The sequence below is a fragment of the Hyperolius riggenbachi genome, chromosome 3 (genome assembly GCF_040937935.1).
Source record: "Hyperolius riggenbachi isolate aHypRig1 chromosome 3, aHypRig1.pri, whole genome shotgun sequence".
Classification (NCBI taxonomy): Eukaryota; Metazoa; Chordata; class Amphibia; order Anura; family Hyperoliidae; genus Hyperolius; species Hyperolius riggenbachi.
In genome coordinates, this window is record NC_090648.1 from 61,774,802 (window position 1) to 61,796,685 (window position 21,884).

The window sequence follows — 21,884 nt, forward strand, 5'->3', positions numbered from 1 at the left end:
GGGTGATTGCTCCCTCTGACGAGCTTTGAATAATTCTCGCTTGATTATCCTTTTGAAAGGTTATCTGTGTTCTCAGGGCTGGTCTTGGGAGGAGGGGGTGGCGAGCGGGGTCCTTATCTCCTACCTCAGGTCCGCACTGCTTGTCTATAAGAGGATGCCCGCCTGCGGAAGGTTCTCAGACTCCCTCCTTCCACCTGCACCCTCCAGGACCAGCCGAGAGCAGCATGCAGCGCCTAACGCCAGCCCTACTGATGGTCCTCTGGCTGCTGGCCTGGCACGGTGGATGCCACGCCAATGTCCGGGTGCCAGCCTTCGGAGTGAAGCTATGCGGCAGAGAATTCATCCGGGCCGTCATCTTCACCTGCGGAGGATCCCGGTGGAGACGGAGCGAAGCCCTGCAGGCAGGTAAGGCAAACTTTACCAATAATGTATACCGGGGTGGAAGAGTCCCAAGAAGAAAATCAAATGGCTTTAACCATTCAAGGAGTAAGAAAAGAAGAGCTGACCCGAATAAGCAAACTACTAATGTAAGGTAAATACGTTCTTTAAGGGTGGCCATACATCAGGTGACTTGGCGGCCGATCGACCATCTGATTTGATTATTATAATCAGCTCGTATGAAAATAGTTGCCGTCAAGAGAATGCCCGGCTGATGATGCAATAACTTTCAGGCCCAAATTGGTCGCATGTATCAATTGGACATCCTGCAAGATGCTGGATCGGGTGCGCGGCGGTAACGGCATGCGGTATCGGGACAAGCAACGGAATCCCCAGCGCTGTGGCCACCTAAAGTAATATGTGCCCCCCCACATGTCCCCCATGGTTGCCGGTGTATACGTGGGCACGTGTGCAACGCCACACACGCCCATGTTATGCCGGCAACCATGTGGGGTATGTGGATGGAACATGGAGCCAGCAGTGGACACTGACGGGTAAAGTATAATTTCATGAGCACATTTTACATTAGAGGGGACATCGTCAAGGGTGGCTGCAGCGCCACAAGGCCAATTCCTGAGAGATTTCATGCTGAAATCAATTGGGAATCAAAAGAACTCTGAAGCAGCATACTGCGCTCGACCGGACCGCATAGGAACAAGTTTTACCTCCAGATCGTGCTGCTCCTTTTATAAAAACTCGTGGGAAATGAGCAAGTGTTCTAACAAAATAAAAAGAAAAGGAGCGCTCTCTGCTGCATTCACTTTTTTAATTAGCTTCTATCGACAATACAAAATTGCACTTACAAGATTAAAAGTGAAGTAAAAGCTCATCACACCCATCAGTGTTTAACATCCGTCCCCCTCAGCTGGTACCAACTTATCAGATCTGACAAAGGCGTAGAATGCCGAAACGCATCATGACGCAATAGGTGCACCACCGCAATTGCTCCGTTGTTTCCCGATCCGCCAGAGCTCTGTTCCTGTTGGAAACCCACGGTACTGGCCATAGCGTGGAGGAGATCGAGGCGTTGGACCAGCTGAGCGAGACTGATGTTAAACACCGATGGGTGTGATGAGCTTTTACTTCACTTTTAATCTTGTAAGTGCAATTTTGTATTGTCGATAGAAGCAAATTAAAAAAGTTATTGCACCAGAGAGCGCTCCTTTTCTTTTTATTTTGTTAGATCAATTGGTAATCAGCCTGTGGTGTATGAGCAGCCATCAGATATCTCTCCAATCAGATGCTATGAGAGAGAGAGCAATCTCTCCGCTTTGAGTCCTATGGGAGAAAAGCGCTATAGAAATGTTATTGTATTGTATTGTCTCTTGGCTGATCTGCCCATCATTGCTGGGCACCTTAATGATCCTACCCAAGCAGGCCCACGATTTACCTCACAGGAGCCTATAGGCACAGATGTCCTGGCACCCTAGCCTAGACTTAGCCGTCCATGAACCTTCAAACCCTCGCCGTACCGCACCACAAGTGTTCTGGCTGGACCAGCTGTCACTTTTCCCTTACTTACCTTGTCCATCATAGGTAGGTACTTGTGCCCCTTAGTACTACGTAGCCAGAAGTACCCTCTATATTAAATAGCTATAGATGCTACCAAATATAAGGTAGCTAGAGAAACCTCAGTATTAAGTATCTAGAGGTGTCCCTGACTGAATGGAGATCTTTGTCAGTGGAGTGTTGAGAGCAGGTGAGTAACCTCTCATTCACACTCTCATCAGGCCTCTGCATAGGGAAGGAGGGAGGGAGGTGCTCAGGGAGGGGAGTGAGCCGCCTTTCCATCATTAGGCGCCTGTAGGCACGTGCCTATGGTGCCTTATGGTAAATCCGGCCCTTTATCTAAGTGTTTTATTAAAGAGCCTATTTACTTTGCATTAGTGGTTTACTTATTCAGCTAAGCCCTTGTTTTCTTATTCCTTGAACGGTTGAAACCCTTTGATCTTCTTCTTGGGGCGCCACATTCATCCCAGTATAGATTTCTCACTCTCCAAGTCCCTCTAGGAGTATTGTGTTTTGAGTTCCTCAGAACTCCCAAAAATGGTTCAAGAGTGAGATCCATCCACCTGCAGAAGATACAAAGACCCGAGCGAGGACCGGCTCTCCTCACCTGCTCGATGCTGTGGTTGCCGGCTTTGCAGTCTACACTTGTAATTCTCTTTTGATTAACCCATATACAGGTGAAACTCGAAAAATTAGAATATGGTGGAAAAACAGGGGCGTAACAATAGACCCTGCAAGGGATACAGCCACAAGGGGGCACAGAAGTCACAGGGGACTCCGTACTGAAAGAGTGACAGCTAAGGGCAAGGAGAGAAAAAGCTTTCTGCTCTCTGCACAATTGTCGTATTGACTGCATCTGCTCAGCCACTGATGATGAATCATACAACGTTTTGTAGACAAAGATTTTTAGATGATCCCTATTTAGTATGTAGGGGGAGGGGGCCCCATCCAAACTTTTGCAGGGGGGGGGGGGGCAGTGATTTCTAGTTACGCCCCTGTGCAAAAAGTCCATTTATTTTAGTAATTCAACTTAAAAGGTGATACTAATATATAATAGACTCATTACATGCAAAGCGAGATATTTCAAGCCTTTATTTCTTATAATTTTATGATTCTGGCTTCCAGCTTATGAGAACCCCAAAATCAAAATCTCAGACCATTAGAATATTGTGCAAATGTTCAATAGTCTAGGCTCTGTGTCCAACTCTAATCAGCTAATTCATCCAAAACCCCTACAAAGGGTTCTTATTTCATAGATTACTTTCACCTTTTAAGTTGAATTACTGAAATAAATGGACTTTTGCATGATATTCTAATTTTTTGAGTTTCACCTGTACCTGGTTCAGTGAATTACTACACAATTATGGACATGATACACAACGCTTTTTCACCTGTTTTCCTCTGTGTTCACCTTAACCTTTTTACATTTTTAAGCTCCCAAAAAGAAAAAATATAATTAAGGCAAGAAAGGTAATATTGAAATGAAGTTAATCAGGAACAACTTACTTTGAGTGATTATTTTGCCTGCAAATGTGCTGAAAGGTTATTTTTCTCAATTAGGTGATAAATAAGTCATTTAGGAGAAGTTTTGTGAATAGAGCCCTATGAGGGGCTCCTGTGGTCTCTGTGTTTTTGTATGTCACTGGAAGGGCCCCTTTGGGCCCCTGGAAATGTCTCTCTTTACCAATAATATAGTGTTTATACTCAAAAACTGGTATGTGGCAACCTTTTTATTAAGAGCGGCAATCTAGTCTCTACTTGTTGTGGTTGGATAGTGTACTAGGTAAGGGCTCTGCCTCGGTCACAGGAGACCTGGGTTTGAATCTCGACTCTTCCTGATCAGTAAGCCAGCACCTATTCAGTAGGAGACCTTAGGCAAGTCTCCCTAACACTGCTACTGCCTATAGAGTGTGTCCCAGTGGCTGCAGCTCTGGCGCTTTGAGTCCGCCAGGAGAAAAGCGCGATATAAATGTTATTTGTCTTTTCTTGTGTCACTTTTATTTTTCTTAACTTTTTCAAGTCCAAATGCCACTTTTATCATACCAAATTTGTAAAAAGGGCAACCCTACTTGGTTGCTTGGCAATCAGTGCATTGGTCGCAGTTTGGTAATTACTCTAAAATGGCTTTCTGCAGCTCTGTTCAGTTGACTGTAGTAATGGATGCCAGTTGCTGCACTGACTGGCATAGCTGCCATGAATTGCTATATCTTAAAGAGGCACTGTAGTGACATTTAGTAGAATGCAGTAAATGATTCAGAATATCCACCTTTACCTGGTTTCCCCATCAAAAAAGTAATATATCTTTATATTGCTGTATATTGGTATGAAGCCCCGCCCTTCCAGTGATGCTTGGCCTAGGCTGCTTAGCTTCACTTAAAAAATTAGAATATTGTGCAGAAGTGCACTTATTTCAGTAATTCTACTTAAAAGGTGTAACTAATTTATGAAATAGGAACCTTTTGCCGGTGTTTTGGATGAATTAGCTGATGAGAGTCTGACACTTTGAGCCTCTAATATTGAACTTTTTCACAGTATTCTCATGGTCTGAGATTTAGATTTTTTTCATAAGCTGTAAGCCATAATCATCAAAATTATAACAAATAAATGCATGAAATACCTCGCTTTGCATTTAATGAGTCTATTGCATATGTTAGTTTCACCTTTTAAGGGCCCGGTCACACCAAATAGCGATTTTGGGGTCGTTTTTATTTTTTTTTTTACAAACACCGCCATTAAAATTGCCGCAATTACGATTTTTTAAAAAATTGTGAACACTGTAATTTTGCCGCAATTTTACCACGATTTTAATGTTAGTCAATGGAGGCGTTTTTAAAAAATGAAAATGACTTTGGTGTGCCAGGGCCCTAAGTTGAAATACTGAAATAAATGGACTTTGGTACTTATCCGTTAGCCGGGCGCATCCGGCAGGTGGCGCTGTTGTAGCGAATTTCAATGCGCAGTTGTATCTAATTCCATTCATAGTTACTATGGTAACAGGTGGCCGCAGGTGACGCTAATTACATTGTTGATACGCAACGTAACGATACAGTGTGTTAATGGCAACGAATATACATTGTATTTGAAGTGGCCGGAATTAAAATGAAGGCGGCGGCAATGTAACACATGAAGCCGCCGCCTTCGTCTGTTCTTCTCCCCCTTTGCCCTCTCGCTTCTATACAACACTGCCAGCTGGGGGGGGGGGGGGGGGACACGCGTCGTTCGTCGCAAGGAAACAAGCAGGCTTCCCTGCCGCGACGAACGACTCTGGGGGGACACGCATGTCCCCGCAGGCTGGCAGCATTGTATACAAGCGAGAGGGCAAAGGGGGAGAAGAAGAAGAACAGACGAAGGCGGCGGCTTCATGTGTTACATTGCCGCCGCCTTCATTTTAATTCCGGCCACTTCAAATACAATGTATATTCGTTGACAATTAACACACTGTATCGTTACGTATCAACAATGAAATTAGCGCCACCTGCGGCGCTTCCATTCACACAGTACTACGTTCAGTAACTATGAATGGAATTAGATACAACAGCGCATCGAAATTCGCTACAACAGCGCCACCTGCCGGATGCGCCCGGCTAACGGATAAGTACCTGGACTTTTTGCACGATATTCTAATTTTTCGAGTTTCACCTGTAGGCGTAATTCTCCTAGAGCAGGGGTGCCCACACTTTTTCGGCTCGCGAGCTACTTTTAAATTTGCCGAGGCCAGGAGATCTACCAACGTCTCAAATGCTAAGCACGCCCCCCCCCCCCCGCGTAGGTTAGCCAGGTGTATGTGCCTGCAGCATAGGTTGCGTGCCCTCAGTGTAGGTTTGCCAGGTATATGGGCCCTCAGTGTAGGTTTGCCAGGTATATGGGCCCTCAGTGTAGGTTAGCCAGGTATATGGGCCCTCAGTGTAGGTTAGCCAGGTATATGGGCCCTCAGTGTAGGTTTGCCAGGTATATGGGCCCTCAGTGTAGGTTTGCCAGGTATATGGGCCCTCAGTGTAGGTTTGCCAGGTATATGGGCCCTCAGTGTAGGTTAGCCAGGTATATGGGCCCTCAGTGTAGGTTAGCCAGGTATATGGGCCCTCAGTGTAGGTTTGCCAGGTATATGGGCCCTCAGTGTAGGTTTGCCAGGTATATGGGCCCTCAGTGTAGGTTAGCCAGGTATATGGGCCCTCAGTGTAGGTTTGCCAGGTATATGGGCCCTCAGTGTAGGTTTGCCAGGTATATGGGCCCTCAGTGTAGGTTAGCCAGGTATATGGGCCCTCAGTGTAGTTTTGCCAGGTATATGGGCCCTCAGTGTAGGTTTGCCAGGTATATGGGCCCTCAGTGTAGGTTTGCCAGGTATATGGGCCCTCAGTGTAGGTTTGCCAGGTATATGGGCCCTCAGTGTAGGTTTGCCAGGTATATGGGCCCTCAGTGTAGGTTTGCCAGGTATATGGGCCCTCAGTGTAGGTTTGCCAGGTATAGGGGCCCTCAGTGTAGGTTAGCCAGGTATAGGGGCCCCCAGTGTAGGTTAGCCAGGTATAGGGCCCCCAGTGTAGGTTAGCCAGGTATAGGGCCCCCCAGTGTAGGTTAGCCAGGTATATGGCCCCCCAGTGTAGGTTAGCCAGGTATAGGGCCCTTCAGTGTAGGTTAGCCAGGTATAGGGCCCCCCAGTGTAGGTTAGCCAGGTATAGGGCCCCCCAGTGTAGGTTAGCCAGGTATAGGGCCCCCCAGTGTAGGTTAGCCAGGTATAGGGCCCCCCAGTGTAGGTTAGCCAGGTATATGTACCTGCAGGCGGAGGAGAAGAGGCGGCGAGGAGAGTCTCTGGCAGGCCAATGGGATGTAGGAGAGAAGCGGCGGCGAAGAGAGAGGCGGCGCGGCCGCTACGTCATGGCTGGGGGCGGCGCCGGGCACGTTACACACGCACATTACACAGGCTGCCCGCCGCCGCCCCCAGCCATGACGCAGCGGACGCGCCGCCTCTCTCCTCCCTCTCTCCTCGCCTCGCCTGCATGCATTCTTATTGGCCAGCGGCCAGCAGCTAAACACGAGCTGCTGGCCGCAACAAACATTAACGAGACGCGGCCAAGAGGCCGCGATCTACCAAGGAGGCGGTCGCGATCTACCGGTAGATCGCGATCGACCTATTGGGCAGCCCTGTCCTAGAGCATTCCTGAAGACCAGGCATTATTTTTACTGGCTTTGGAATTCTCAGAAACAAACATTCTGCAGAGCTGCACCTGACAGGACTACTGTATAGATGTCACCACCTGTGATACATTTCAGAATGTAAATCAGGGAGAGGAAATAGTTTACAATGGGCAAACGTTACATCATTTATAAATAAATATTGTAATATTTTTTCAAACTGGATGTGCTGGAAAATTTCAGACCAACTTTAACAAGAGTTGTATAGCGATAGATTGTCAACTTGTATTCAACCAGAAAAAACTGTATATAACTATGCAGTACATCCCAAACAAAAGGGCGGAATTATGAAAGAGTATATACTGTATATGTATATTAAAAAAAGATTGCCATAGTATGGTATGCATTGTGAAAATAATATAGTTACAACTAAAAAAGGTACTTATCCGTTAGCCGGGCGCATCCGGCAGGTGGCGCTGTTGTAGCGAATTTCGATGCGCTGTTGTATCTAATTCCATTCATAGTTACTGAACGTAGTACTGTGTGAATGGAAGCGCCGCAGGTGGCGCTAATTTCATTGTTGATACGTAACGATACAGTGTGTTAATGTCAACGAATATACATTGTATTTGAAGTGGCCGGAATTAAAATGAAGGCGGCGGCAATGTAACACATGAAGCCGCCGCCTTCGTCTGTTCTTCTTCTTCTCCCCCTTTGCCCTCTCGCTTGTATACAATGCTGCCAGCCTGCGGGGACATGCGTGTCCCCCCAGAGTCGTTCGTCGCGGCAGGGAAGCCTGCTTGTTTCCTTGCGACGAACGACTGTGGGGGGACACGCGTGTCCCCCCCCCCCCCCCCCAGCTGGCAGTGTTGTATAGAAGCGAGAGGGCAAAGGAGGAGAAGAACAGACGAAGGCGGCGGCTTCATGTGTTACATTGCCGCCGCCTTCATTTTAATTCCGGCCACTTCAAATACAATGTATATTCGTTGCCATTAACACACTGTATCGTTACGTTGCGTATCAACAATGTAATTAGCGTCACCTGCGGCCACCTGTTACCATAGTAACTATGAATGGAATTAGATACAACTGCGCATTGAAATTCGCTACAACAGCGCCACCTGCCGGATGCGCCCGGCTAACGGATAAGTACCCTAAAAAATTAGAATATCGTGCAAAAGTCCATTGATTTCAGTAGTTCAAGTTAACAGGTGAAGCTAATATATGACACCGGAAACCCTTTGCAGGTGTTTTGGATGATTAGAGTCTGACACTTTGAGCCTAGACTAGAGTATTGAACCTTTCCACAATATTCTAATGGTCTGAGATTTTGGGGTTCTCATAAGCTGTAAGCCATAATCATCAACATGATAGCAAATAAAGCCTTGAAATATCTTGCTTCGTATGTAATGAGTCTATTTCATATACTGTATTACTGTATTAGTATCATCTTTTAAGTTGAATTACTAAAATAAATGGACTTTTTTGAGTTTTTCACCTGTATATGAAAAAGTGATTGTTTGATAGAACTATAATAAAATGTAGCTGTATTGAACCTTTTTTTAATTTTATTTTAATTTACAGATTAATGATTGGTTGCAGGGGGAAAAAAAGTGTGTTAAATTAAGTTTTTGTCCTCTTTCCACCAGGGGACGTTTTAGGGGACATTATAGGTCGCATAACATGCCCCTAACGCAATGCCTGGTGGTGTTGGAAGAGGACGCTACATAGAGCTGCGTTAAGCAGCTCTTGGTGCGCCCTTTTTGTCCTATGCACTGCGGAGACCACGTGAGCGGAGCTCTCCGCATCACGTGGTCCCGCCAGCCAATCAGCGGCCGCTCCAGGAAGAAAACACTGCAGTGCAGTTAATATTAATTAGCCATGTTGCTAAGTATGAAAGCGGATTACTGAGCATGTGCACACAGTCTAACGTGGCTAAAGCCGCGTATAACGCACAGCATGCTGCACTTTCATATAACGTTCAGCGTTACAATGTAACGCAACGTGGGCACTGTGAACAGCCCATTGATTTATCATTGCTGTGAGTTGGGCTGCAGGCTGCTCTAACGTCAGCTTGTAACGTCCCACTGTGAAAGCAGCCTTAATTAGCAATGTTGTGTTCAGTGGTAATTGTAATGCTTAAAGCACCACTATCGTGAAAAAAGTAGGCAGTTAAAATCTGACAGAATCGACAGGTTTTGGGCTAGTCCATATCCTTATGGGGTATTCTCAGGGTTTTCTTTGTTTTCAACAGCATTTCCTGTACAGCAGATTAAGTGACAAGGCTGATCTTTGTACAGTGCTGCGCTAGATTGCAGCACTGTACACAAAATAGTAAGATACCAGCCAGTCTCCCCACTCACTCGCACACTATTTTGTTAGTTAGACTTTGCAACTGCTGTTCAGGAAATGCTGTTGAAAACCAAGAAAACCCTGAGAATCCCCATGAGAAGTTGGACTGGCCCAAAACCTGTCGGTTCTGTCAGATTTGAACTGGCTATGTTTTTCGCGATAGTGGTCTTTAACAGAGAATGATGATAGCATGAGATATTGATAAATGTACAAAAAATAAATATTTATATTAAAAATCAAAAACCTCAAAAGTTGATTGAGTGAAACGTTTTTCAATCCAACCAACTTTTTTGCCCTACACATCCTTTTTTCATAAAAATCGTGAAAATCTCAACCTTGAACAACTTCCTAAAATATTTCAATCAATTGATACCGATCAGTTACGTTGAAGAGCATATCTGGCATGCTAAAATTACGCCCCAGGGAAGAAAGAGGGCGGCAAACCTTCAAAAAATGTTAAGATGTAGTCCCAGTTTCGCTTGCATCCAAGTTAAAGTAAAGAGTGGCCTGTAAGAATCAAGTATGGCAACTGGTCAGTGTATACATATCAAATAACAATTAAGTTGACTGTTGCTACCCTAGAAGTGTAATCAGGCAGTAGGATGTCCCTCAAAAATTAAAGATACCCCCCCCCCCCCTCAACGGACCTCCTGATAAAGCTTACCTTTCTTCAAGCTGTCCAGCAACAACTTACCCGGCTGAACTGAATCTGAGATGATCTGCTCTGCTCCCTGCCCCCCCCCCCCCCCCCCCCCCAAGTGATGCTGAAGAGCAGAGCTGCTGCGGAGCCCCTGCCAGCTGCTCAATCACTTTAAAGTAAGAGGTGCCCATGACTCGTGCCCTACCTGCACCCAACTAAATACGCCTCTGCTCTCATTTAACTTAATAAATAGGCTTCTTAAAGTACATCTGTCTCTCTAGAGACCTATGACAGCTGCTATCTTAACCTCTTAACCTCCATCTGAAAACCTACATTTTCCTGGCTGTATTGTTGATCTGCTTCCTGGTTCCAGGGGAAACATTTGTAAAACTTTGCAGCTTGAGGATTGCCGTTACATCCAGGAAACTAGCATTCTTTGAAGTACACCTGAAGAGAGAGGAATATGGAGGCTGTCATATTATATTATATAGACTTGCCTGGCAACCCTGCTGATCTATTTGGCTGCAGTAATGTCTGAATCACACATCTGAAACAAGCATGCAGCTTATCAGATCTGCTGCTTACTTGTTCAGGGTCTATGGCTAAAAGTATTAGAGGCAGAAGATCAGCAGGACAGCCAGGCAACTGGTATTGTTTTAAAAGAAAATAAATATTCCTCCATATCACTCTCATTACAGTTGTCCTTTAAAGAGTCTCAGAGACGAGATAAACAGCAGCTCTGATACTTACCCGGGGCTCCTCCCACCCCATAAACACGTCCCACGCTGTCCTCCTGCGGTCTGCCGTTTAGCCGTGGTGATCTCCGTCACCAGCCTCAGTGACGTCAGTACGAGCCTGCTGCGCATGCGTGGGAGGTCTGTGCATGCATGGGAGGTCTGTGCATGCGTGGGAGGTCTGTGCATGCATGGGAGGTCCTGTGCATGCGTGGGAGGTCTGTGCATGCGTGGGAGGTCTGTGCATGCGTGGGAGGTCTGTGCATGCGTGGGAGGTCTGTGCCTGCGTGGGAGGTCTGTGCATGTGTGGGAGGTCTGTGCATGCGTGGGAGGTCTGTGCATGCGTGGGAGGTCTGTGCATGCGTGGGAGGTCTATGCATGCGTGGGGGGTCTGTGCATGTGTGGGAGGTCTGTGCATGCGTGGGAGGTCTGTGCATGCGTGGGAGGTCTGTGCATGCGTGGGAGGTCTGTGCATGCGTGGGAGGTCTGTGCATGCGTGGGAGGTCTGTGCATGCGTGGGAGGTCTGTGCATGCGTGGGAGGTCTGTGCATGCGTGGGAGGTCTGTGCATGCGTGGGAGGTCTGTGCATGCGTGGGAGGTCTATGCATGCGTGGGGGGTCTGTGCATGTGTGGGAGGTCTGTGCATGCGTGGGAGGTCTGTGCATGCGTGGGAGGTCTGTGCATGCGTGGGGGGTCTGTGCATGTGTGGGAGGTCTGTGCATGTGTGGGAGGTCTGTGCATGCGTGGGAGGTCTGTGCATGTGTGGGAGGTCTGTGCATGCGTGGGGGGTCTGTGCATGTGTGGGAGGTCTGTGCATGTGTGGGAGGTCTGTGCATGCGTGGGAGGTCTGTGCATGCGTGGGATTTCTGCGCATGCACAGTAGACCCTGACTGGCATTGACTGAGGCTGATAACGGAGATCACCACGGCTGAACGGCAGACCGCGGGAGGACGGCATGGGACGTGTTTATGGGGCGGGAGGAAGCCCCGGGTAAGTATCAGAGCTGCTGTTTATCTCGTCTCTGAGTCTCTAAGGCATAGCTGTGGACATGCACTGGCCCAATGGGCACTAATTGGCTAGTAGGCAATGTAAACAATGCACATGTAAGTGCACATTGCACCATAGGTAGTTGTGCAGCAGTGGGCAGATAATATTACTTTCTCATAAGGGGAAAAACCTGCTATCATTAGTTTCCGGTTTCTTGTGGTATTAATTACAATGTTCTCTGACACGTCCTCCTAATAGCTGTTAACCGCTTTTTAGTCACTCTTTCATCTCAGCTCTGTGACCAACTGCAGAGCTCAGCTTCACAAGTATGCAAAGATGATCTGCAACCCGATTCTTAATATATTCATGCTAAACCACACCAAGTTATGTGCAGTCCAGGAAACTGAGCTTTTCGGTGCATAATAATCATAATGTTTTGTAATTAAAGTTTAGACAGTTTTATTAATAAGGACAAAAACAATGCATTTCGTGGCCTGAAGCCACTTCCTCAGGTGGCTACATGAAAACACAATTGGGTTCTGGAGAACCTTATCACAGCTCTGATGGCAACACTAAAAGCAGTACTGTCCCATGTTGGTGCCTGGAGTCACACTTCAGAGTTTCATGCTCTTGCCAATTCTGCTGCATGTGCCAAAAGTCTTCTGGTACCAAAAAACAAAAACGATGGCTGCTACCTTGTGGGCACCAACTCTCCAAACGGGGAAGATTTATGCTGCATAAGTATAAAGTGCTCATCAGAGTCACATGGTCAGAAATATTCAACAGTTCAAGCTATTCCCTCCCTAAAGATTTGGAGGGAAAACCGCTCCTCTTGGCTAAGGGGATGCCAAGCGGAAAGTGATATGGAGGCTGCCATATTTATTTCCTTCTAGAGATTGCCTGGCTGTCCTGCTTATCCTCTGCCTCAAATACAGTGGCGTAGCTAAGGAGCTGTGGGCCCCAGTACGAGTTGTATATTGAGCCCCCCAAGCACTCTAAACATACAATTGATACGGCGCACCAAAACCTGCCAAAGAAAGCGACAGTGTCAGAGGTGCCAGAAGGGGACGGGGAACAGCTTGTTCATGATCAATACTATTCAAAACGTCTATACAAAGTTATTATTACCAAAACATGATCAATAAAGAGCTAATACTGCAGTTGAGGGAGAGCCCTATGGGGTTCCTCTGGCCCAAGGGCCCTGGTGCGGTCAAGTCCTCTGCAACCCCTATTGCTGCGCCACTGCTGTTATACATTTATGCCATAGACCCTGAACAAGCATGCCGATCAGGTGCTCTGACTGAATAAGCTGCATGCAGGTGTGTGATGCAGCCAAAGAGATCAGCAGAACTGCCAGGAAACTGCCTGCTACTGGCTAACAGGAAATACATATGGCAGCCTCCGTATCGCTCTCAGTTCAGGTGTATTTTAACCACTTTGCGACTAATGGCGGCCGCAGAGTGGCTCCCCCAGGACCGCATAACGCCAGTTGGCGTCGAGTCCTGGGGGCACATACCCCTTAAGTTATGGTGCTTCGCTCCGTAAACAGCCTGCCAGTCGCGATCGGAGCTGGCAGGCTGTAAGTGAAAAAAAATGCCAATAATTACATGTACAGCGCTGTGATCTAGTGCAGCGCTGTACGGGGGACAGCTCTGTCACTGAGCTGTCCCCAGGAGAGGCTCAAAATCTGACCCCTCTCATAGGCTGATGCCTATGAGAGATGATTACATGGATTTGATCTCGGGGGAGGGATAAGTTAAAAATAAAATACACATTTTTATAGAAAATAAAATACAATTAAATTAATTAAAAAAACACAGATTGCAGCAGCAAACAGATGCCACCAAAAGAAAACTCTGTTGGTGGCAAGATTCATTTGTGTGCTCAACCAACACTGTTGTATGGCTGTGCAGCGAGCTGTTAAAGCTGCTGTGTGCTGAATTGTAAAAAGGCCTGGTTACTAGGGGGGTGTAAGCCTGTGGTCCTCAAGCAGTTAAAGGGAACCTAAACTGAGAGGGATATGAATGTTTCATTTTAAAAAATACCAGTTGCCTGGCAGTCCTTATGATCTCTTTTGCTGCAGTAGTGGCTGAATCACTGACCAGAAACAAGCATGCAGCTAATCCAGTCTGACTTCAGTCAGAGCACCTGATCTGCATGCTTGTTCAGGGGCTGTGGCTGCAAGTATAGAGACACAGGGTCAGCAGGAGAGTCAGGCAACTGGTATTATTTTAAAAGGAAAAATCCATATCCTTCTCAGTTTAGGTTCCCTTTAAGCTATACCAGTTGCCTGGCTGTCCGGCTGATCCTCTGCCTCTAATACAATTAACCACAGACCCTGAACAAGCATACAGCAGATCTAGTGTTTCTGACATTATTGTCATATCTGACAGATTAGCTGCATGCTTGTTTCTGGTGCAATTCAGACACTGCTGCAGTCGAAAAGACCAGCAGGGCTGCCAGGGAACTGGTATTGTTTAACAGGAAATAAACATGGTAGCCTCCTTATCCCTCTCACTTCAGTTGTCCTTTAACTGTCCCTCAGAGCAGCTCACAATGTAATCCCTATCATAGTCTTATGTCTATATCATTTAGTATATCTATCATAGTCTATGGGCAATTTTAGAGGAAGCCAATTAAATATCTTTGTATGATTTTGGTATGTGGGAGGAAGCCAGAATGCCCAGAGGAAACCCAAACAGTAAGAACATAGAAACTCCTTGCAGATGTTGACCTGACTGGGATTCAAACCGGGGACCCAGCGTTGCATGGCGAGAGTGCTAACCACTAGGCCACCATGCTGCCCACTGTGCTGCCATCAGAGTGCATAGACTGCATTCTCTGATGTTTTCATACATGTGCTGCAATTCGCCACTGAATTACAGCGCATGGTTGCTTGCATTTTAGGGTGATTGTGCCCGAAATCCCATTCATTATAAATAAATGGGATCGCAAGCGCCGCCCACGGGGGAGTGACGTGCAACGCTGACGCTTAGCTCCTGCACTACAGATGGGTGGACACTGTTCTGCAAACAGATAAGATAAGTCACATTTGATGAGCTTCAAACCAACCCTGGATAATGGCAGCGAAAAGGGAGCAGGAGGGGTTAACTTCTCAAACATGGCAGCCCTTTCAGCTATTTCAGGAATCTAAAGTGAGAAACACAAGATTTACAGCAACACTGCAGCAACAGCAACCAGGCAGTAAAACACTATAGATAATGAGCACAATGGCTTCATTGATAGTTTTTGTTGTTGTTGTTGTTTTCCAGTAAGAGATACATACAGTATGTGACGTCATGATTGTAGAAGCTCAGTGCGGAGTAGGTTATAAATGACTCATCCTTATATCAGTGCAAAGATTACATTTAATGGTGATGCCCACTTCTCTTATCAGTTCCCAACAGACACAATACTGTTTCCTGTGCTCTGTATCTGTTGTAGTAAAAATAAAGAAATAAAAGCAGAGTCTTGCCTGAAATATCATGACCTCTGCTCACCAGGTAATGTTATCTCATGCAGGTTTTTTTATCAACATTTTATGATTAAAGTGTTTCTGAACTCTTGTAATGGACAGAAAGAAAACATGGAGAAATGCACCCTGTATGTATTTAGAGAGTTTAGCCTGTCTAATTCCCTCTCATCTGTGACTAAGTACAAGTTGTAGTTTGATCCCTTAGCTGTGTCAACTGACTGTCACGGCAGAGAGCTCATTTGCAAACACAGGATTTTTACCCTATGTCTGCTTCCATGAAAGCAGGAAGTAGACACACTGCAGATTTATTGCAGGATTAGTATCAGCTGTTGCTTATCTTTTAGAGCAGAAAGGAAGTTCTGAGTTCAGGTCCGCTTTGTTAATTTTAGGGACTTACAGTGTCATCATAATAGTGTATCCCCACAAATGGGTAATGGATGCCATACAAGAAGCTCTCACTTCACCTTCATTAAGATAAGCCTGAAGCCTCTCTGCTAGAGACTGACTGCCGTGATAAACATTGCTTAAAGTGGACCTGAACTTAGAACGCCCTCTCTGCTCTAAAAGATACACACAACAGCCCAATAATCTTTAACCACTTTCTCCTCCTGGACGTAGCTCTATGTCCAGGAGGCCATGTGTGCTCCTGCGCGCTCCCGTGGCCGATCGTGCATGTGAACGCGCTTCCGGCTGCGGATCGTTAGCCCAGAAATCAATGAATTGGGTCATGATTCCTTTCCGCCGCAGAAAAAGCGACAGCTTCTTTCGGAAGTCTTGCTTTTTCTGCCTCCTACGTCCTCCTAAGCGTACATGTTACGCTTAGAGTGACGTCATGTAAAAAAACCTAAGGTTGCCATCTTGTGACCAAAAAGTAAAACTACATGTACATTAAAAAAAATAAAATAAACATTTACTTGAAAAAAATTACTATTTACATCCCACCCTCCCAAAAATACCCAAATAAAATGTTAAATATTTCAAAAAAAACATTACAATAAAAAAATAAAATAAAAAACAAACAAATATTTAGCTAAAGGTATAAACTTTTTAAATATATATTGAAAGATGACGTATTTCTATTTTTTTTCTTAATTATAAGCTTGTAAATAGTGATAGATGCAAAACAGAGAAAATGCACTTTTATTTCCAAATAAAATATTGTCGCCATACATTGTGATAGGGACATAATTTAAACGGTGTAATAACCGGGACAAATGGGCAAATACAATACATGGGTTTTAATTATGGAGGCATGTATTATTTTAAAACTATAATGGCCGAAAACTGAGAAATAATGAATTTTTTCAGTTTTTTTCTTATTGTTAAAATGCATTTACAGTAAGGTAGCTCTTAGCAAAATGTACCACCCAAAGAAAGCCTAATTGGTGGCGGAAAAAACAAGATATAGATCAGTTCATTGTGATAAAGTTATAGGGTAATGAATGGGAGGTGAACATTGCTCGGATGCATAAAGTGAAAACTACTGAGGGCTGAAGTGGTTAAACAAAAACATGTATTTGTTACAGCTGATACAAATCCTAAAATAAATCTGCACTGTTTCTACTTCCTGATTCATGGAAGCAGGCATATTGTTTACAGCCTGTGCTTTCAAATGAGCTTATCTACCATCTCTGCCGTGGCAGTCATTTAACACAGGAGAGAGATTAGATTACAACTTGTGATTAGACACAAATGAAGGTGAAATACACAGGCTAAACTCTCTAAATACATACAGGGTGCATTTCTGTATGATTTCCTTCTATCCTGTGCAAGAGTTCAGGTCCACTTTAAAGCGGGATTGTCAGCCACAAAATCAAATCCCATTTACCCACTGCTCTGAGTTTATTATGTAGTCTGCATGCAGTCTGCATGGCAAGCATTCCAATATAATCATAAATGAAGGGAAATACACATCACCCCTCTGTAGAAGCTGATGATATATGATCTATGCAGTGCTGCTCACATATGTTTACAAAGCAAGCTAGATATAACCGTGCAGTTTCTAGGAGAAAAATCTGGCCATTGAGCCAAATCATCTTACTAATCTTACTTGACGTATGTTTACAGTGTTGGTTGTACAAGTTTATAAGCATGATTTAAAGTGTACCTGAGATAAAAAAATAATTTTTAAATATACATACCTACAGTGTCCTTCAGGCTGATCGGTGCCTCACCATCCTCCTCCGCCTGTATCTTCCACTACGGGTCCCGGGTATTCGCCCAGTGGGTGCCAATCAGCATAGGCGCATTCCGGCCGCATGCTCTTCCCGTCGTCCTCTCACAGCCGGGAGCGTCCTGCGTCTGTGCAGTAGTAGTACCAGCGATAAGAGCGCAACAGGGCGCACGGTGGGGGGGGGGGGGGGGGGGAGGCTTGCCTGAAGTACCAGGACCCGTAGAGGAAACCCCAGGTATGTGTAAAACTTTTTTTTTTTTGGGGGGGGGGGGTCATCTCAAGTTTAGTTTAAAATGCTTAAACATTTTGAAACCAAAAAGTTGTTTACTGTATATTATCTCCGAGTTCAAGCCCGCTGTAAGTAGGAAAACATGGCTTCAGCTGAGCAATCACTCTCCCCTCTATTCTCATCTGACTAAAAGGGGGAGTGGTTTGGAAAGTCTGGGAGAGAGCAGATTTACTGCATTCTACTATATGTCACTATAGTGTCTCTTTAAGTCTTGTACACACATCCAATTTTGATTTGCCAATGGTTGGCTAATTTGACCACTTCCATGTAATATGAGCACTTACCTACACAATCTCATCATAACATTCAAAATCTGTTGGCCTTCGTACTACATGGAGGTGGTAAGATTGACGAATCATTGGCCAATTAAAATTGTAAGTGTGACCAGACTGTGCTAACAGACTGTGAGATGTGATTGCCAAGCCTGTTCTCGGGTTGCAGGAGTAAAAAATGAGAGGCAGGAAGGTGGGAAGCCTTTGCTTCATTTTAACTCAACCAGTGGGGTTGATCTTTTATGCCATCTGACATTCGGCCATTAGGGGATGCAGAGGGTTTTGACCACACCAGGGCCCTTGGACCAGAGGGGCCTTCCCTCAACTGCAGCAGTAGCTCTTCAATGGTGCTATGCTCAAAATGATCACTTCTACAGTATATATGCTTTGAATAGTGGTAATGATTAACAAACTGTTCCCCTCCTTTGCTTACACTGTCCTTGGCAGTAGTGATGGTCATGTGTAGGGGAACTCATGTGATTTTTTTTTTTGGATCAGCTGATGGTCTTACAAAGCTCTGATTTGCTGTGATCACATCCTGCTTTAGCACGTGATCATGATGACTAGCAAATCAGAGACTTACACATCACAGATAATTGGTAGTAGCTTCCCTTCCCTGCAGGATCTTTATGCTAGCAGATGCAGAAAGAGAGAAACCAAGATTGCCTCTGACCCCTCTCACCCAGCTCACTCCATCTTCCAGCTTATGCCTTCAGGGTGAGATACCGGTCAGTCGCAACTAAAACTTTCAGGCACAGGAACAGCTTCTTCCCGCAGTTAGTAGCCATGCTTAAAGCGAAACAATGCTAGAGCTGCTGGGAAGGACTTGAAAGCATTACAGCATAAAACTGAAAATGAACACTTCTTACCCTGTTTACTGCCACTACAACTTACATACTTTCCTTGACTTGTAATATATACAGTGGAGGAAATAATTATTTGACCCCTCACTGATTTTGTAAGTTTGTCCAATGACAAAGAAATGAAAAGTCTCAGAACAGTATCATTTCAATGGTAGGTTTATTTTAACAGTGGCAGATAGCACATCAGAAGGAAAATCGAAAAAATAACCTTAAATAAAAGATAGCAACTGATTTGCATTTCATTGAGTGAAATAAGTTTTTGAACCTCTACCAACCATTAAGAGTTCTGGCTCCCACAGAGTGGTTAGACACTTCTACTCAATTAGTCACCCTCATTAAGGACACCTGTCTTAACTAGTCACCTGTATAAAAGACACCTGTCCACAGAATCAATCAATCAAGCAGACTCCAAACTCTCCAACATGGGAAAGACCAAAGAGCTGTCCAAGGATGTCATGGACAAAATTGTAGACCTGCACAAGGCTGGAATGGGCTACAAAACCATTAGCAAGAAGCTGGGAGAGAAGGTGACAACTGTTGGTGCGATTGTTCGAAAATGGAAGGAGCACAAAATGACCATCAATCGACCTCGCTCTGGGGCTCCACGCAACATCTCACCTCGTGGGGTGTCAATGGTTCTGAGAAAGGTGAAAAGGCATCCTAGAACTACACGGGAGGAGTTAGTGAATGACCTCAAATTAGCAGGGATCACAGTCACCAAGAAAACCATTGGAAACACATTACACCGCAATGGATTAAAATCCAGCAGGGATCGCAAGGTCCCCCTGCTCAAGAAGGCACATGTGCAGGCCCGTCTGAAGTCTGCCAATGAACACCTGAATGATTCTGTGAGTGACTGGGAGAAGGTGCTGTGGCCTGATGAGACCAAAATAGAGCTCTTTGGCATTAACTCAACTCGCTGTGTTTGGAGGAAGAAAAATGCTGCCTATGACCCCCAAAACACCGTCCCCACCGGCAAGCATGGGGGTGGAAACATTTTGCTTTGGGGGTGTCTTTCTGCTAAGGGCACAGGACAACTTAATCGCATTAACGGGAAAATGGACGGAGCCATGTATCGTGAAATCCTGAACGACAACCTCCTTCCCTCTGCCAGGAAACTGAAAATGGGTCGCGGATGGGTGTTCCAGCACAACAATGACCCAAAACATACAGCAAAGGCAACAAAGGAGTGGCTCAAGAAGAAGCACATTAAGGTCATGGAGTGGCCTAGTCAGTCTCCGGACCTTAATCCAATAGAAAACCTATGGAGGGAGCTCAAGCTCAGAGTTGCACAGAGACAGCCTCGAAACCTTAGGGATTTAGAGATGATCTGCAAAGAGGAGTGGACCAACATTCCTCCTAAAATGTGTGCAAACTTGGTCATCAATTACAAGAAACGTTTGACCTCTGTGCTTGCAAACAAGGGTTTTTCCACTAAGTATTAAGTCTTTTATTGTTAAAGGGTTCAAAAACTTATTTCACTCAATGAAATGCAAATCAGTTGCTATCTTTTATTTAAGGTCATTTTTTCTATTTTCCTTTTGATGTGCTATCTGCCACTGTTAAAATAAACCTACCATTGAAATGATACTGTTCTGAGACTTTTCATTTCTTTGTCATTGGACAAACTTACAAAATCAGTGAGGGGTCAAATAATTATTTCCTCCACTGTATACTGTCTGTCTTTGTATTGTCTTGTTTGTGTCTTCACCTCCCCCAGCAGGAGTATCTAGTCCCTGTATATAAACAAATATAAACACATGTAAACACTTGGTTCTGTCTTCTATTTTTAGAACACACTAACTCTGTATCTCCATCTTGTGGCCAAAATGTAAAACCACATCCAAATACCCTACTATAAACCTTCCCATAGAAAAATGAAATACATTTTCATTATTTTGAAAAACCCTTGGAGGTTGAAGTGCGAACTTATTTGGCCAAATACATTGATTCTGATTCTGATCTATCACCTGACCAAACTAATCACATGTTTCTCCATGAGTTCTCCTAGACATGACAGCACTACTCTGCAGGTTATGTGGCGCTGTTTGACTTGTTATGTATAGAATGCTTGGGACTCGGGAGACCCAATGTAAAACTTGCAGTGGGGCCCAAAGTTCCTTAGCTACCCCACTGGGTGTATGTGAAGACTGATGGCGGTGTTTCTGTGTTTCAGGGGACCCCACAGAGGTATTCGGGAGCCTAGGAAATACAGACATGGACTCAGAAGAGGAGCAGGCCTTCAGCGAATGGGCAAACAACTTGCACTCACATAACAGTGACGTCATGGACTATGGAGGCCCGCAGGGCTGGAGAGAGCCCCCTAATGGCAGGCACGGCGTGGCAGCGGCATCAGACGACTCCCTGAGGGTGGTGGAGAGAAGAGGGAGGGAGGCGGCACTCGGCTTGTCCAATACCTGCTGTAAATGGGGCTGCAGTAAGAGTCAGATCAGCTCGCTGTGTTGAGCTGGGGGGGCAGATGTTGGCGATGTAGGTGGGCAGATGGGAAGGTCTGGCTGGGAAGTGGGAAGGATTGTACAGTGTATTTTTATTCCTTCATGAATGGAAATAACCATAAAATGACCAACAGTAAAGTCAAATTATGTAATTAATCTAAATAAACATTTTCAAGTGGAACTCAGCTGTTGTCTTCACTGTGACTTACTTATTCTTTCATAGAAACTTTTTCCCCCCTTTGCTGTAAACCTACTCTCTCCACATCAACTTTCTACCCCTCCCCCCATCCACATCAACTTTCTACCCCTCCCCCCATCCACATCAACTTTCTACCCCTCCCCCCAACCACATCAACTTTCTACCCCTCCCCCCAACCACATCAACTTTCTACCTCTCCCCCCATCCACATCAACTTTCTACCCCTCCCCCCATCTACATCAACTTTCTACCCCCCCCCCCCCCCCATCAACTTTCTACCCCTCCCCCCATCCACATCAACTTTCTACCCCTCCCCCCATCCGCATCAACTTTCTATTATCCCCCCCACATCCACTTTATAACCCCTCCA

General features: G+C 45.3%; 1 protein-coding gene and 1 long non-coding RNA gene across 2 annotated transcripts in view; one reads left to right on the forward strand and one right to left on the reverse strand.

The window, feature by feature from the left end:
• The window catches only part of LOC137562653 (uncharacterized), an 84,044-nt gene that overhangs the window by 1,687 nt on the left and 60,473 nt on the right, over positions 1 to 21,884 (reverse strand). The gene's annotated exons all lie outside the window — the stretch shown is intronic.
• Positions 225 to 21,325, forward strand: RLN3 (relaxin 3). Its single transcript, XM_068274201.1, has 3 exons — positions 225 to 405; positions 16,636 to 16,647; positions 21,036 to 21,325. The coding sequence occupies exons 1-3, from the start codon at positions 225 to 227 to the stop codon at positions 21,323 to 21,325; spliced, it is 483 nt and encodes a 160-aa protein (XP_068130302.1).

Excerpts from the sequence above, each read along its gene's own strand:
- RLN3 (XM_068274201.1), top strand. The coding sequence starts at position 225 with ATGCAGCGCCTAACGCCAGCCCTACTGATGGTCCTCTGGCTGCTGGCC.